Genomic DNA, 19,004 nt, shown 5'->3' on the forward strand with positions numbered 1-19,004 from the left:
TGGGCCTGTGATTTCATTTGTCTGAAATGCTAATACTTATACTCCTCTCCATACTGACACACCAGTAACCATGCTCCCAGCTGCAATAATGCCCCAGACTAAGTCCATAGCTCTTATTCTGTGCTCCCACAGCACCCTATACTGCTTCTTTATAGTGTTTATCATAATTGTTTAATAATCGTATGCTAATTGTACAGTATTTGACCCCTCAACTAAATTTAAATTCCATGAGTTCAGTGGCTTGGTCTGTCTTGTTCACTATTAGATCCCCAGCATTGAGTACAGTGCTTTACACACAGTGCATAAATACTTACTGAATTACAACCAAAACCAAATGAAACAAAAAAACAAGGAGAAGCTTTATGATATGCTAGAAAAAATCCTAGTTTATATATCAGACTAAATTCTAAGATAACTGTGCTAGATGTGTCACTTTGAACAAGTAATTTTATATCTCTGAGCCTCATTTTATTAATCTATGAATTGAGGAAGTGTGATTTACTGACCTTCAAGATCTTTCAACTCTGATTTGTTTCCCAAAGGGTCTCCTTCTTCCTCTTCTATGCATTTCTTATCCTGTTGACCTTTATTTTTTAAATTTCTTCTCCCACTTGATTCTCATCATTATTTGCTTCCCTATATTCTTTTTTTTCTCTTTACTGTCTATAATGTGAAATGTATCCCTTGATATCTGAACTCTCACCATTTAAATATTTGCTACTATCTCTTGGAAATTTTTAACTTAAAATTGACTATTCACATTGAAATATCATTGAAAGAAACTTGCATGTATGTTCCGGCCAAAAACATTAAGTTGCACATTAATCTGAGTGAGAGAATATGGAGTAGACTATTGTCCGTGAATCAGTTGTTTTCACAACAGGATTGTGTTTCGTGATAATGTTGTTTAAAGGTTTCATGCAATCTAAATTATCTTTATCTTTTTTTTAAAATATCTTTTTTTAAAATAAATTTACTTATTTACTTTTGGCTGCATTGGGTCTTTGTTGCTGCGCACAGGCTTTCTCTAGGTGCGGTGAGCGGGGGCTACTCTTCGTTGCGAAGCGTGGGCTTCTCATTGTGGTGGCTTCTCTTGTTGCGGAGCACGGGCTCTAGGCATGCAGGCTTCAGTAGTTGTGGCACGCGGGCTTCAGTAGTTGTGGTTCGCGGGCTCTAGAGCGCAAGCTCAGTAGTTGTGGCGCACAGGTTTAGTGGCTCTGTGGCGTGTGGGATCTTCCCGGACCAGGGCTCGAACCCGTGTCCCCTGCATTGGCAGGCGGATTCTCAACCACTGTGCCACCAGGGAAGCTCCAATTATCTTTTAAGATAATGGAAAAGGCTGTGAAAAGTAGGTGAGCCTAGGAGGATTAGAAAAACTCTTATGTTAGGAAATGATAAAGGCTGAGAGACAAAAGACAAAAAGTTAAAAGATATAAACTTGGCTGTGCACATGTTCTGATGTACTATACATATGATTTTTACCTATTTGTGAGAAAAAATAAAATTATGAAAGTGATGTTAGTTTTTGAAACCTCATAGTTAATTTTATTTTGTTGTGCTATTTGCATTCATTATGCATCTTTAACAGATAATTGTTTCTTTAAATTATAGAACACGTTTGCAGTAGAAAAGGAAAATGTAACTTGTATCTAATACCGTATATATGCACAAATGTATTCACTAACAAGTTTATTAAATATTAAATGATTTTGTATGTTTAGTTTTAATTTAGAAATTTTTGGTGGATTGTATAGGGGGGCTTAAGAATACTTAATATTGGGGGAAATTAATTGGGAGTTTTAGATGGGCCTGAACTGAATTATTCTTTTTCCACTTAAAATCAGAATATAGTCTCCGTTATGTGAAAATTTGCCATCCAACACATTTTCAGAAATGGACTAGATTTAGACAAGAAGGATGTACGTTCTATTTGTGTTGATTGTATTGAAGAGAAAATGCAAAATGCTTCCTTTTACTGCTTTATAGTCTCATATTTTAGTTGTTTGTTTCCCCTTACTCATTTGAGGTCATTGGTTTTTTGATAACAAGAAAGGTTTTTCACCTCTCATGTAAGTCAGCTGAGTTGTGTCAGGACCTAGCTGACTGAATTGGCTTCGTGACTTAGCAGTGAGTGACTGATAGGATTCTTTAGAGAAGCCTGCACATATTATCTCCTTGATAGTTTTCACTGTAAGCTCAGTGATTTGTGGTTCAAACAGGTCACAATTCAGAAAAGATGCAAATTTAGGTCTGTGTTCTATTCCATTTGATACTGTGGAGAGAGGTAGAGCTATTAAAAAAATTTTTAATGCTGCCAAACTCTTGATAAGTTTTATTTTTTAATGCAGTCTGCTGCCTTCTACTCTCGTATAGTGAGATAATGACACAGTATTGGCAGTATAACCAATTGTGAAAACCCCAGAAACTGATCTCTCAATAGTGGTAAGCTATTTACTTTTTTTTTCCTTTCTCCTCTAAGAATCACATTCTTTTAAAAGCTCTACTTCTTTCCCCACAGCAGCTGCCCCTAAAGGAAAGCGATGAGATTCAATTCAAAAAGAGGCAGGCATGGGGGGTATATTAATATAGGAAGAGGTACTAAATATAACAAGAAGATAGAGTATTACATAGTGTTTGAGATTAATTCTTAGTATAGTTTGTTTTTCTACCAGTAACAGGAACATGAGATACAAAAAGGATCTTGAGTTTTGATCATTTATACAACACCATGGCTATGTTTTAAGTGCCAGACTTATATTTTCTTACACTTTTCTTAAATTTGCACAGTGCTTGACTGTTTAAGAAAACTTGCATATAGACCCCCTTTTTTTCCTTCTAAGGATGAGTATATAAATGAATTATTTTATTTTGAGTATTTTCTGTTTTTCTGTTTAGGTAAGAGTATGAACTGTAGATGTGAGTGGTCTATTAGGATTGAAGAGCAAGCTGTGATTGACTGCCATTTGTCATCTTAACATGGCATCATTCATAACATTCCATTCAGTTACCCAAACCATATAGTTGCTTTAGCTGTGCTTGGCCCAATGTGGCAATTATGGGACTTATTTCTTCTAATGCATATCTAAAAAGTGAAGGAAAACAAAATGATCTGCTCTGCCTGCTGTTGCATGGCACAAGTGATCAGGTGCAGTGCAAACTGTGTACTAGTGATGTGGAAGGGAGAAGCAAGGTGGAACCATCATAGGAATTGCTTCCCAAACTAAAATTAGTTCTTCTGCAAAGAAAAGTGTTACCTTTATCAAGGAATAGTTGATAAAAAATGTTAAGTCAGTCATGCCTTTAAGGAACTTATTATGTTGTTATCAGTTAAGTGTGATGGAGCAGAGTTAGAATAACCCCTGTGCTTAGCCCCTGGTGCTGCTGAGACTGAGAGTGAGGCAGCAGAAGGGCTGTTTGCAAACCTTAGGCTAAAGGAAATAATTCACCAGAAAGAAGAGTCATATGTTATCTCCTGCTTGTCTTCTCTTCTCTTAAAAAGGGTGATGGTGAGCATAGGGGATTTCCTGACTAGCCACAGGTGATCCATTTTCTGGAAAAAAAAGACACAAACCTGTCTCTTAAGGGGAAAAAAACAACAGTATTTATTGACGATGATAAAATTTAAGATCCAAAACAAAGATCAGTATTTTGGAAAACTTGAATCTGTCCCATGGAACTTGACAGCTTCCCAGTACTTAAAGACTTTTCTGATGATCAAGACTTTCTGAAGATTAATGAATGTGAATTTTTGATATTATGTAATGAAAAGTGTCAGTGTTTAGAAGATCTGCAAAACTAAGTGAACCATTTTTTCCTAAATGATCAATGCAGAGTGCCCCAAAGTCATGCATATGGGTAAAAAGATCCGTTCAAAGGGCAAGGTATACCAATGATTTTTAACTTAACAGAGTATGAAAAGTTTATTGAAGTGGTGTCAAATTCCACAATTTACTTACTTTTAAGGAGCAACTGCATGCCAGTTTTTGGTATAGTATTAGAAAAGGCGAGCCACAGTTACCTGAAAATGCTATTAAAATACTCTTCCCTTTTCCAACTATATATCTGTGTGAGTCTAGATTTTCTACTTATACTTCAGCCAAAACAACATAAAGCAAGAGATAAAAAGTTGAAACAGATACAAGAACCCAGCTGTCTTCTATTCAGCCAGATTTTAAAGAGACTTGCAAAACTTCAGTGTCACTCCTCTCACTAATTATTTTGTTTTGTTTGGAAAATAGTTGCATTTCATCAAAAATGTGTTATTTATGTTAACATGCAGTAGGTTTGTTATTGTTGTTAAACGAATAAATATTTTTAAAATTTCTCAGTTTTAATTTCTAATATGGTAAATATTAGTAAATATAACCCACATAAACAAAAATCTCTTTGAAAACAAAGAGAAACAAAATCTCAATTTTAAAAGTCTAAAGGGATCATGAGATCAAAAAATTTTGATAATTACTAGTCTACATGGTAATATCCAGTCTCAAAGAAGCACTTTCCAATGGGATTCATTGAGTAACCGCTGATTCTTTTTAATATCTCTAAAATTATTCAATTTTTGTAATAAGGCCAGCATCCAGTATCCTTAGTATCCTTATAGGAATGGGACAGCGCAAATATAAAATTGTTTTCCAGTTTTGCTATTAAGATTCTTATTTGTAATTCTAAGGTAGTTATCGTATTCTGTAGTGAATTTTAGATACTAAATGTAATTGGAAGTCAGAAATTAGATGTGTGTCACCAGAGCAGGAGAGAAAGAGGGTGGGAGGGAGGAAAGGAGGGAGGGAGAGGAGGACTGGTAGAATTGGTAAAGTGAAATAAGGCAATAATCTGAGTTTGTCCTGTCAATATAGTCTCAGTAAACAGGCTTTACAAGTGTACTATTAAACCTTCATTTAGCCACGGAAATGAGGACAAGATAGAATGAATAAATTAAATTTATAGGTTTAAAAAAATTTATTTAAATTGTTACTTAAAGTGCCCTTCAAACCTTAATCCAGAAATGCTAAAAAGAACCAAAAAATCCTACTTATTCTAACTTCTTTCTTGTTTTCTTCCTTTTATGCATTCTTATAAAATGATCAAAATGTGGATAATAGAGAGTAGAAAAAAATGTGAAACTATAAAATTTATAACATGGCTAATCAACCTCATAATTTAGACTGACAGAAAAATGTAAAATATAGAAGTATTGCTCCCTATTTCATTCTACCTTTAGCCCTGGAGAGGAGTAATTTGGGGTCCCCAATATGCTTTATGAGACATTGTCTTGTTTCACAATACCATGAAGAAACTAGGAACAAAGCTCCAGTTGGAGAAGGGGAGAGCATTAAGGGAGACTGTAAGAGAATTAACTCAGGATGACACAGGGAAGATAATTTAGGTTTTCTTAAATTCAGTGCTGATGCAGATTTATATTTTATCAGGAAAACTGGGTTTCCTGCTGTAATACAGTTTACTGTATTCTAATTTTATGGACAGAGTCTGTCAATGTCTTCTTGCTCAGTGTGGATCATAAGATTACTATTCAGATTAAATTGCAGGGGGCAGTTTAGGTCACCCACGGCCAACTTACATAAGAAGGTTAGTCATTTGAATGAAAACTTGTCTAGGCCACAAAACCACCACATTTCTACATAAAGTAGGTACATCCCTCTCTGTTGAAGTGGTCTTGGTATTTGACTCTAAAAATAGGCCTACATTGTGGTAAAAATCTAACCCATTTGTTTATCCAAATCATGTGAAGAAAATCAGCTTTGACATGGCTTTTAAGTTTAGGCAAGAATCTTTTATCTGTGTCAAAAATGATTGAGTCAGTTCCTTTAAAGCTTTTTGTGATAATTTTAGGAAAATTTGAAGTATAAAGAAAACTTTAAATTAATTTAAATTCTTGAAATAAAAGAGTTAAGGGTAGGGAAGAGAGAGTTGACGTGGAATGGAGAAGCTATCCACGCAGCATGTACTGGTTGTGCGAGGTTCAGAGGCGATAGAAGCGGAAAAACAAGGGGAAAAAGGAAAAAACAGTGAACCTCTAAGAATTAGTAACATGTCAAGCCAAGCCCTGGTAATGTTATTAGTTCTTGAATTTTGAGTTATTTTGGAGGGTAGTTGATAAGTTCCCCAAGCGTGCAGAGCAACAAGTTTAGATAGACTTTTAGAGAGCAAGGAAGTTAAGCCAGAAGGAGCACTGAAGATAATATTGGGTACATAAGGGGATGCAAGAAGAGAGACATATACCTAATGCCCTAAGTACTAACTTCTTTACTTTCTACAGATCTCCAGCTATAGGTATGCATATTTGAATAATTATAGCATAAAAACATCTAGGAAATCATTTGAATTTCCTTGAAGTCAGTCAATACCAGGAATACCTATCATCCTGTGATAAAAAGACTAAAAGTCCTTAGAAAGTAATAGTAATGAAGATTCTCACCTAATAGGTAAAATGTGCTTATTTATTATTTACAACTCTCCTGCACTCATGGGTGTTTGTTTTCTAATTTCTTCAGTTTGAGGTGCTCCTCTAGTGTAATATTTAAATAGTAAGAAGTAATGTATTTTAAATGTTTCCTGCAGTATATTCCTGAGAGGAATTAGTCCTTCATGGCTAAAGAACTTTTTTTTTTTTTTTTTTTTTTAATTTAATTTATTTATTTTTGGCTGTGTTGGATCTTCGTTTCTGTGCAAGGGCTTTCTCCAGTTGCGGCAAGCAGGGGCCACCCCTCATCGCGGCGTGCGGGCCTCTCACTATCGCGGCCTTTCTTGTTGCGGAGCACAGGCTCCAGACGCGCAGCTCAGTAGTTGTGGCTCACGGGCCCAGTTGCTCCGCGGCACGTGGGATCCTCCCAGACCAGGGCTCGAACCCGTGTCCCCTGCACTGGCAGGCGGACTCTCAACCACTGCACCACCAGGGAAGCCCTAAAGAACTTTTAATATATACTGAACTGTCATAAAAGCCTTACTCAATGGATCTAATGTGTACTTATGGTTAAAATATGTTCCAAGTTTTTCAACAGCCCAAATGAACAAACAGTTCATATTAAAGAGTTTTTAAGTGATTTTTTTGGATCTGACCCCTAAAGCAAAGGTAAAAAAAGCAAAAATAAACAAGTAGGACTATATCAAACTAAAAAGCTTCTGTACAGCAAAGGAAACCATCAACAAGATGAAATGGCAGCCTTCTGAATTGGAGAAAATATTTGCAAATCATATATCTGATAAGGAGTTAATATCCAAAATATATGAAGAACTCATACAACTCAGCAAAACAAACAAACACCCAAAACAGTCTGATTAAGAAATGGGCAGAGGATCTGAATAGACATTTTTCCAAAGAAAACATATAGATGGACAACAAGTATATAATAAGGTGTTGAGCTTCCCTAATCATCAGGGAAATGCAAATCAAAACCACAATGAGATATCACTCACACCTGTTAGAATGGCTATTATCAAAAAGACAAGAAATAACAAGTGTTGGCAAGGATGTAGAGAAAAGGGAACCCTCGTGCACTGTTGGTGGGAATGTAAATTGGTGCAGCCACTATGGAAAACAGTATAGAGGTTCCTCAAAAAATTAAAATGGAACTACCATTCAATCCAACAATTTCATTTCTGGGTGTTTATCCAAAGAACGTGAAAACAGTAATTGGAAAAGATATATACAATAGCCAAGATATGGAAACAACCTAAGTGTCCATTGGTGGATAAATAGAATACTACTCAGCCATTGAAAGAGATAAAATCTTGTCATTTATGACAACATGGATGGACCTTGAGGGTATTATGCTAAATGAAATAAGGCAGACAAATACTGTATGACCTCACTTATATGTGGAATCTAAAAACCAAAACAAAACTCACAGATGCGGAGAACAGAATGGTGATTTCCAAGAGGAAGGGGGTGAAGGGGGGGGGTGGGTGAGAGGGTGAAAGGTTTCAAGAGGTACAAATTTCCACTTATAAGTCATGGGGATGTCAACTATAGCATGGTGATTATAATATTGTAGTGCATATTTGAAAGTTATCAAGAGAATAAATCTTAGAAAGTTTGCATCAGAAGAAAAAAAATTTTTTTTGTAACTTTTTATGGTGACAGATGGTAATTAGACTTATTGGGGTCATTATTTTGCAGTATATACAAATATTGAATCATTACGTTGTACGCTTGAAACTAGTATAATGTTACACGTCAATTATACCTTAATAAAAGAAAACAAATTAAAGTAACAGGAAATGAGACGTTTAGAAGAGTTGAAACGTTTAACTTTGATATTGTGTGCCTCCACCTTTAAGAGACATGATGGTAATATGTTTAGATCTTTCCTTGAGGAAATTGCCTTCTATGTTTTTAAGATCTTACTGGCCTCTAGTGGTAATATGATGCTGTAGTTTAACCATTTCTAAATCTTACAACTGACTAGAAATAAAGTTATTTTGAAGACATAGGCTGCCAATAACTCACTCCTTCAGTACTGGATCAGCAGCACTCTTGAGTGTACATGCAATATCATCTTCTTCCTAAAGACTGTCTATCTTTTGTTCTTGTCTCTGAGTCACGCCCACCTCTTTCTTTTGAATGATACTAGTTTTGCTCTGAAGTGACCTCCCATTATTTTAGTGCATGTACAGTGGTGATTACTGTGTCAAGTTTGTACTAACAATTCTTCCTAGTGTCTCAGCCCTCTTTTCTTCAGACTATGGGGCAAAATTTTCCCTCTGTATATAACTTTTTATTTTCTTCAGAGGAATTTAAGTTTTCAGTTTACCATTTAGATTTATGTTTAGACCTCCTTACTTTGATTTTGAAGAATCTTACATTTGAACGAGGAGTTTACCAAACATGGCAATGATTTGTCACTTTTGTTTTTTGTGTTTGTCACACAGATGTGAAAGGGCCACCTACCCATCGTCTGTCTTGTGGCCAGTCACCCTACACTGACACAACAACATGGGAGCGGAAGTACTGCATCCTCACAGACAGCCAGCTGGTGTTGCTCAACAAGGAAAAGGAGGTGAGGTGGATATTACTGAGAAAAGCTACTTCCCTTTTCTGACCAAATTCCTGAAATAATCTAGTTTTTATTTGCATCTTGATGAGTTGCATTTATGAAAATGGAGACTTTATGAAGGATACACTCTAAGTGGGTCTAAGGGGCTGCTGATGTCATCATGATGATACGTGATTGCCGCAAAGGCGTGATGTCAACAAGACAGGGCTGGATTTTCACTAAGGAATAGTGAAAGAGATATTGAGTTGAGTAATTTGCAATGCGAATGGGTTGGATTGTGTAGACCTGGCCCTGAAAGTGGTCCAGAGAGGCTATTGGAAATTATATCAGTCTAGCTCCTCGCAAGTAACAAATAGCACAGTCAGCAGATTAATTGAAAGAGGTTTAACAAAGGGACTATACAGAGGCATGGGCAGCATAGGGGACCCATCAGATGGGGATAAAGTACCCATGAACTGGCAACAGCAGAAAGCAGTTATCACCCTAGACCTTCAGGGCAAGGGAAGGGAGCAATGTTTCTGGAACCCAGAGAACTGTAGTTGCATGAAAGGGCTGCATAGCAGTTGCTATGGCTATACACAAAAGAACACAGCCTCTACCAAAACAAAAATGACCAGCAGGGAGGAAGCAAGGGAGAACAGACACACCAGCTCTCTTTCCTGCTTTCTGATTTCTTGCCAGTGTTACCTACTGGCCAAACCTAACTTGAAGCCAAAGGAAAAGATTGCTTTTGATGTGTTCTGTAGAGATTTGTTTCCTGAAGTACAGCAAGGGAGAGAAGGGCAGAGAGTAGATCTGGAGAGGCAGACAGAATGTAATTAGCACAGACATCTAGTTCTAGGTAAACTTTCTGTTCTTGTAAGTGAAAAAACCCTTGAACTTATCATATACTATTACTGCTTTACTCCTCAAACTATTACAGTGTACAAATCCTTCCACATCCAAATAATTCATTTGCTTATTGGTGGTTTATTGGATAGTTGACTTGGTAAGGCCAAAAAACCATCCTACTCCCGAGCTCCACAACATAAAAAAATTAGTATGATCTTGACAAGAAGAGGGATAATGGGAGGGAAGGAGAAGAAGAGATCTCATTCAATGATGGAGAAAGATTAATTGCCAAAAATATATATAAATAACTAGAAAGCTGTAGGTAGAATATCAATTTCATAAGCCATCCCTCTGGAAAAGTTAGTTCAGAGGAAGCAGTGCACAAAAAATACATTTCTTAATTCTAGTCTGTGGATCTCTACCTCCCTTTTCTCTTCTCTCTCTCCTCCCCCTCTGTCCCTTTTCTTTTGCATCTCTTCTCTTACTCAGCATTCTTTAACATCGTAAAGGCAAGATCATAGCAATAAAGCAATTTCAGTTTCTTCTTTTATTTTCATAGGCAGTTCTTCCTTGCAAGGGCCTGGCTAATGTGCCCTCTATGAACTTGGTTATTCTTTTTCTCCAGCCATTGAAAAATGTCCCTTACTTTTGTTACCATCTCCCTACCCATGACCGTTTTCTAGTATTGTAATATAATTAAACTTAATTTTATTAAAATAATTCAATAAAGGTCAGCCCTTTCTGGAACAGTATAGTACATGTTGCTTTGTTTCTATTAAGTAGATACATAATAAAAATTGGTAGAGTGAATATTAGTGTAGAATATTTCTAATTATCCAATTTGAATAGACAGATAATTTAACACGTGCATTTAAACCAATCGACTCTGTCAGCAGTCTTTTATCAGAGCTATTAATAAGGAGTGATATGAACATATCATCTGCCATCTTTTTGCCCTTACCTACATTTTATTCAATTAGTAATGTAAGAAATGATATAGCCTAAAGATAGATAGCATAAGGTCAAGAGCATTCCTTATCTAGAACCAAGATATAATACATGAATTAAATATTACTGATCAATTGAGTAATCCAGGCTTGGGCTCCCTTTAGTCCCATAAAATAACTGTCCATGATGAATGATTTCTAAAACAATTTCTTATGTACTTCATCGCTTTTTATGCCAGCCATCAAGAGTAGCCCTAGACATCTGGGGAACCCCTCATTTTCTCTTCTGCATATCGCTCTGTAAATCCTCTTTTCTGTCCCTGCCTTCCACTCATCCTTTCCCACCTCTTGAAACCCTTTGTCTATGCCCTCTGCAACTCACAGTCCATCATCAGCCAAATCAGCTGTTTCTTCCACCCCTTTTCTGAAGCAGTTCCTTAACTTCTTGGTCTCGTGAGAACCAGTAGCTTTCCTGAGGACACTGTCATCTGTGAAGTCCTGTCAAGTGATGGCTGGTTTTTTCCCACAGCCTTCATACCATGCTGCCTGTAGTAGGCATCCTTCTCCTTTCATGGCTGCTTCCTGTCTATTCTCCCTCATTTTCCCTATAAAGCCCAGACTCTGAGTCCCCTGTTGTAGTCATCTTCCAGCCCCACCCCCGGCCCCTGTCATTTCTCCTCATTTCTTGTTGATTTTAGCTCCTGGCTCATTATCATTATTTCCAGCACTACTCCAGCCTTAACTTGTGAGGATTCCAATATCTGCAGAGATGATTCTTTCAACACACTGGCTCTAAGTTCCTTGAACTCCTCTCCTCCAAGAATCTTTTCCTCTACCCTGCCTCATTGCTACAACTTCTCAATATTCTCAATTGTGTGCATCTTACTGTCTGACCTCCTATCTTTCTAGCTCATCCCTTTTTCCAACAGTTTTTCAATCCTTTGGGACCTATAGGCCATTGATCCTGTCACCTTTTCTGCCCCTCATACCTCTGATATCCTCTCTTCCCTCTTCTCCCAGCTTGAATTCCATGGTCAGTCATTTTAATCTTTGCATACTATTTCCTTGCCCTTTTTTTGCATCATCATACTCGCTTGGCAATGTGATAGGTCAGTTAAATCCTGCTCCTCATCTATCCTGCCCTGCTTCCATGCAGCATAATGTGTCTGGAGAAAATCACTCCACCCTGCTGACAGTCTTTAAACTAATGGCTACAAATCTCATGTGAGCCTCTAATGCTGCTTGGCAATCACAAAACATTTCCTAGTCCAATTACTTTCCAACTCTACTGGACTAGTGCTTCTCAATCTATGCGTGGTAAAGGACCAAGTTTTTCCCTACCTCATCATGAACAATAAAATACAATAATATGAATTGTAAAGAAAAATGAAGTTTTAAAAAGACAAAAGTCTAAGTCCAAATTTTTTATTAGATTGAACAAAAATGAAATTACAGTTCAATAATAATGATAACATAGGAAAAGAAGGAATAGAATTACAAAAATTGTACATGTTCATGGAGAGTGTGCTGTGCAATGAGATGAATCCACTGATCACACCAGGCACAATTCTCAATTTCTGTGTTGCTAAATTGTTTATTGTGGACCATTAACAAACAGTTTGCAGAACAGCACAGGACCTTGCACCACACTTGGAGTAGCACAATCCAGGATGATTTCTAAGATGATTTTTCATGCTTCCTCTTCTATTCTAATTCCTTGTCTATTACCCTCACTTATAGCTGATTACTTTGCTGCTTATTTCACTGAGAAAATTCAGCCACTCAAAAGAGAGCTCTTTTACCATGTCTACCCATCCGCCAGCAACTATTTCCTTATACTCTGATTTCCCTCTTTTCACTGTGGTTGGATTGCCTACAATCCAACTGTCAGCCCCTCCCCTTGTGCCCATTCTTGCCTATTCAAGGATGTATCAATAGCAGTTCTCCCTTACCTCTTTTACATCTTCAACTCTCTGTTCTCTACTAGATCATTCCCATCAGCATGCTATTATTTCTCCCATCTTAAAAGAAAAAATGAGCCTGCATTAATCTCACTTCTACCGCCAGTTACCACCCCTTTCTTTGCTTCCCTTACCAGCAAAAATTCTGGTAACTTCTAAACTCACTGTCTCTAATTCTTCTCTCATTCTCTCTTAAACCTACTTCATTCATACTCTGACCTATACCACCTTGTGAAAATTGCTCTTGTTAAGCTCACTGGTGACCTCCACATTGCTAAATTCAGTGGTCAGTTCTCACTTCTTATCTTACTTAATCTGTTAGTGGCATTTAATGCAGTTGATCACTCATTCCTTCTCCTAGAACCACTTTCTTCACTTGGCTTCCATGACACTGTGCTGTCTTAGTTTTCTTCCTGTCTCTCTGGCAGTTCCTTCTGAGTCATCTTTGCAGATTTCTCTTCTACTCTCCAAATCTCAACAGGGGAGTGCTACAGAGTTCAGTCCGTGGACCTCACTTCTTTAGGAATCTCATCCAATCTTATGACTTCAAATACCCTCTAAAGCTGATGATCTTAATTTTTTATCTCAGTCCTACACATCTCTCTTCTCTAGACTCATATATCCATCTGTCCATTATACACCTCTACTTGGATATGGCTTCGTCACTGTTTTAAGCACATTGGGCATGTTCCTGCCTCAAGACCTTAGCCTTGGCTTTTCCCTCAGATATTTGCATTACTTACTTTCTCACCTCCTTCAACTCTTTGCTTGCATATCACCTGCTCAATAAGCCCTACTCTGACCAACTTATTCAAAATTGCAACCCCTCCCTGTATCTCCATTCAGAACTTCCGATCTAATTACCTGGCTGTATTTTTTTTCCCCTATAGCATTTACCACCTTCTAAAATGCTATATAATTTATTTATTATGTTTATTGTCTCTTTTATATAAGCTTTTAGGGCAGGGATTTTGTCTTTTTTTCAGTGCTATATCCCTCAGTGCTTAGAACAGTTCCTGACACATAAGTAAATTCTAACAAATATTTGTTGAATAAATTTTGAAAAAGCCACATTATAAACTTTGATTCCTGAATATCCATTTTTTAAATTTAAGTTTGAGAGGAGACGAACCTTCTATCTTTTCTTTTTTATGTGATAAGTCTTCCCACAACAAGAGGTGTAATTACATATTTTTTCTAAGACTGGATAATAAAAGAGGGGAAAAATAATCCATAAGATGCTTTTCCATTGTTGAATATGAAATTCCATCTTTATTTATTGAGCATCTGTTAGGTGTAAAATATTGTGGTTGCAAAGATGCAGTTTGTCGGGAACACATTGAGGTAAATTAAAAGTTAAAACTGTTCAGAACTAGATACAGAGGTGGTGGTTGCACAACATCATGAATGTACTAAATGTCACTGAATTATTCACTTTACAGTGGTTAATTTTATGTTACGTGAATTTCACCTCAATACAATTTTTTAAAAAAGATTATTACATTACCACAAGGGAAAGATTAACTAAGATATTGCCTGGGGTGGGTTATCGTTTAAAGTAGAGAATGCCAAAAAAGTATCTACAGATAAATTTATGATTGAGCCATGTCTTTAGGGACAAATAGAAGCTCACTTGGAGGAAAAGAAGGGAAAGATATTCCATGTATATATAAAGATACAAAGTCAAGAAACATCTTATATCTCTTTGGCAAACTGCAAAATGTTCAGAATTCTTGGAATATAATTTGCAAGAGGAAAAATGATAGCTGGCAAGAGCTGAATAATAAAGTACCTTGAAGGCCATGCTAAGGAATTTGGACTTTATTCTAGAAATGATTTGGACCATGGAAAGGTATTTAACAGGGCAATGACATCATCACATTTACTTCTTAGAAAAGTAACTCTGTTGATCACGTGGAAAATTGAGTGAAAGGGATCGGAAGGAAATAGATGAGTTATGTTATTGCAATAGACCAGGTAAGGGATGACAAGTTTATGCAGTTTAATGCCCTGAGACAGGTATGTTCTACCACTATAAGTTGGAGAAACTGGATTAAATCTCTAGGATAAGAAAATGTTAAGGCATTGTTATACCTGCTACTTGAATTTTATTTAATATTCTGTTAATTTCATGATAGGAAAAGTTTAGAAATCCTTTTTTTTTTTTTTTTTTTTCCTTCTTTGTGGAAGGACCAGAATATGCTGTCACTCTTTTTACCTTCCACCCACATTATCATGAAGAATATAACTCTTATCTTTGGAGTTTTGCGTTGAACAATTTAGAATTCCTTGAAACAAGGACTTTAAGGAATTTCCTGCTAAAATTATCTTAAAAAGCTGTTTTAAACCTTAACCAACTAATCACAGGGGTGTTTATTGCTGTATTAATAAGATCAATTAAGAGGGTTCTGTAAGGGTTTAAACTGAATCCTTAGCCAGGCACTGTTGGAATGTGGGAGGATTATATTAGTCTAGTATCACTCATGTATTCACTGTGTGGGATCTTTTAATGCTGTCTCTTAACTCTGCATGTTTCCTGTCAGAAATGGGAAAAAGTTTGCTTGGGCAATGTACATGGGAAGAGTGTTAAGTACACTAGTTTCCAAAATGGGAATGTAACAGAAGAGTAGATCTGGGCAGAATGCTGAAAGAAGTGCCAGGAGTATCACCTTGAGAAATGATTCACTGATTCAGTAAATTGCTTCATGCAAATTGTGCCAAATAGACATTGCTTATGTGTTATGAATTTACTTCCCTGCCCGGATGCCAGGATAGGCCCCAGCTGGCTTGGCACCAGCCCGTTCAAAGAGGACGTAGGAGGCCATTTGAATTCCATTTTGCTTGCAAGAGATAAGACCAAATAAACTAGAGATTAAGGAGTTGAGGGAAATGGTAGAGAAGATAATCATGAACTCCCCAGGGTGCAGCCAGTATAAAAATACAAAAGAAAGCTGAATTTGTGAGCTCCTTTCTTTTGGCAATAACAAGGCATTAAGAATGGTAAATGTGGCTCCTTTTTTCTTCAGTCAGACTCTACTTTCTGTATTTGGAATTTTAAAAGCTTGATGCTAGTGTAAAGGCAGCAAGGTAGTAATAATGCAATTTCAAAATATTTTAAAATATTTTTCATGATTTTGGAAAACAGTATTTACACTCAGATATATTGATGAAAATAGCAGTTAGGCTTTGTGCAAACAGCTAAAATCAAGTATTATTTATCCTGGGGTAAACTACCCATGGCATATTTCGTTCAGAACTACTTTCAAGTTATTCAGCAGATGCATAATGTGCCCCTGTATGTGAATTCACTGTTAGGAGTTACAAAGAATAAGACACAATTCTTTCCCCTCTCCCCAGTACCAAATTTGGTTGTGGGAATAGGAAAAATAATTTTAAAATGGCATTTGATAAATAGCACAAGTAAACTGGATAGGATAAAAGAAAGAAATCCATTTATTCTAAAGCACTGTAGTCTGTGTCATTAAGATGCTATTGACAATGGGCAATTACCAAAGGAAGCTTAAGAAAGGAAGGGGATCAAAGTTATGTGTTATGAATATTAATCTGTAAGATGTATTGGAAGAGGGAAAGGTAGGAAGGAGACAGACCAATTAAGAGACTACTATTCCTCTGATCTAAAAACTTGAATTGTTTCCCAGTGCTTCCTGAATTATTCATGGCCTGGTATTAAAGCCCTCCCATGTGGTTGGTTATAATATATTTTGGTGTTCTCCCACTTCTCCCCCTTAAGAGGTTGTAGCTAAATTGGCCTACTCCTGGTTCCAAATACAGTAAAAAAATAGTATGCCTACCAACTTCTTGGCTGATGTTATGTTATTTCCTTTGCCTAAAATGGCCCCCATCTCTACCCATCAAATATTCATTTATTCATTTGTGAGTTGGAGCTGTTTTAAGGTTTGGAGATTGACTGGTAAGTTAAGCTGTTAACTTATGTGGAATTAGTTGCACAAATGAATAATTATGATTCCATGTATAAGTATAGTGCCAGAGAAAGATCTATTATTGGAGGAACCTCAGGGAGGTGTACCTTAACCTCCCTTAGGGAACTGATAGAAAGGAAGGTTCCTGGAAGAAGCAATGCCTGTCCTAAGCCTTAGGATGGTTAGGAGTTTACCTTGCAGGTATAGAATAGAAAAGAAAGTGAGAGAAAATATTTCAGGCTGAGAGGACAAACTAAGCAAAGGCATTGAACTACAACATAAGGAATATGTTAGGGAAATGCAAGCAATTTGGTGTTCCTAGTATGTAAAGTCTAAACCTGGTTACTTATACAGTGGCCAGATTGTGGAAAACCTGGTATACTATATCAGGGAACTTGCACTTGCTCTGTAAGACATTAGTTTCAAAACACTCTCTTAGCAGAACAACGCCTTTTGTAGAAAAGCTTATGCAGAAGCCCTGTACAACAGATAAACTCCAAATTATGCTCTGGTTGAAGCAGACAGATATGTCCCTTGTCACATGCACACACAAACATACCATCACTTCTTTGAAAAACACTGCAAAGGAAAGCAACTGAAGGCCTTTAAGTCTCAGAATGACTGGTAAGTCAAGCTGTTAACTTATGTGGAATTAGTTGCACAAATGAATAATTATGATTCCATGTATAAGTATAGTGCCAGAGAAAGATCTGTTATTGGAGGAATCTCACGGAGGTGTACCTTAAATGATTATAATTGCGTTTTAGAAATATTCTGGTAACTATGTGAAGGATAGATTTAAGGGGCAGAATATCACCAATGAAGAGACTGTATTAGTAGTTTGGATAAGAGAGAATAAGAGGCTTTTGACACCAGCTGTGATGGAGTAACTGGTACAAGACTAGCCCTCCCATTGCAAACAAAATAAGACTGGACCAAAAAAATATATATAGCAGCCAGAGATTGGTTCAACATGGTGGAGTAGAAGGACGTGCGCTCACTCCCTCTTGCAAGAGCACCGGAATCACAACTAACTGCTGAACAATCATCGACAGGAAGACACTGGAACTCACCAAAAAAGATACCCCACATCCAAAGACAAAGGAGAAGCCACAGTGAGACGGTAGCAGGGGCACAATCACAATAAAATCAAATCCCGTAACTGCTGGGTGGGTGACTCACAAACTGGAGAACACTTGTACCACAGAAGTCCACCCACTGGAGTGAAGGTTCTGAGCCCCACGTCAGGCTTCCCAACCTGGGGGTCCGGCAACGGGGGGAGGAATTCCTAGAGAATCAGACTTTGAAGGCTAGTGGGATTTGATTGCAGGACTTCGACAGGACTGGGAGAAACAGAGACTCCACTCTTGGAGGGCACACACAAAGTAGTGTGCGCATCGGGAACCAGGGGAAGGAGAAGTGACCGCATAGGAGACTGAACCAGACCTACCTGCTAGTGGTGGAGGGTCTCCTGCAGAGGTGGTGGGTGGCTGTGTCTCACCATGAGGACAAGGAAACTGGCAGCAGTTCTGGGTAGGACTCCTTGGTGTGAACCCTCCCAGAGTCCGCCATTTGCCCCACCAAAAAGCCAGGTAGGCTCCAGTGTTGGGTCGCCTCAGGCCAAACAACCAACAAGGAGGGAACCCAGCTCCACCCATCAGCAGACAAGCAGATTAAAGTTTTACTGAGCTCTGCCCATCACCAGTCCCTCCCATCATGAAACTTGCACAAGCCTCTTATATAGCCTAATCCAACAGAGGGCAGACAGCAGAAGCAAGAAGAACTGCAATCCTGCAGCCTGTGGAACAAAAACCACATTCACAGAAAGATAGACAAGATGAAAAGGCAGAGTGCTATGTACCAGATGAAGGAACAAGATAAAACCCCAGAATAACAACTAAATGAAGTGGAGATAGGCAACCTTCCAGAAAAAGAATTCAGAATAATGATAGTGAAGATGATCCAGGACTTCGGAATAAGAATGGAGGCAAAGATCGAGAAGATGCAAGAAATGTTTAACAAAGACCTAGAAGAATTAAAGAACGAACACCCAGAAGAATTAAAGAACAAACACACAGAGATGAACAATGCAATGACTGAAATGAAAAATACACTAGAAGGAATCAATAGCAGAATAACTGAGGCAGAAGAACGGATAAGTGACCTGGAAGACAGAATGGTGGAAGTGGAATTCACTGCCGTGGAACAGAATAAAGAAAAAAGAATGGAAGGAAATGAAGACAGCCTAAGAGACCTCTGGGACAACATTAAACACAACAACATTCGCATTATAGGGGTCCCAGAAGGAGA

General features: G+C 37.5%; 1 protein-coding gene across 2 annotated transcripts in view; it reads left to right on the forward strand.

Annotated features, from left to right (window-relative positions):
• RASAL2 (RAS protein activator like 2) overlaps window positions 1-19,004 on the forward strand; it is a 395,365-nt gene that overhangs the window by 172,325 nt on the left and 204,036 nt on the right. For both annotated transcript variants that reach the window (XM_059937207.1, XM_059937197.1), the window contains exon 2: window positions 8,890-9,017. In XM_059937207.1, the coding sequence (XP_059793190.1) occupies window positions 8,890-9,017 (128 nt within the window). The remainder of the gene's footprint in view (window positions 1-8,889; window positions 9,018-19,004) is intronic.

The sequence above is a fragment of the Balaenoptera ricei genome, chromosome 1 (genome assembly GCF_028023285.1).
Source record: "Balaenoptera ricei isolate mBalRic1 chromosome 1, mBalRic1.hap2, whole genome shotgun sequence".
In the NCBI taxonomy this organism is placed as follows: domain Eukaryota; kingdom Metazoa; phylum Chordata; class Mammalia; order Artiodactyla; family Balaenopteridae; genus Balaenoptera; species Balaenoptera ricei.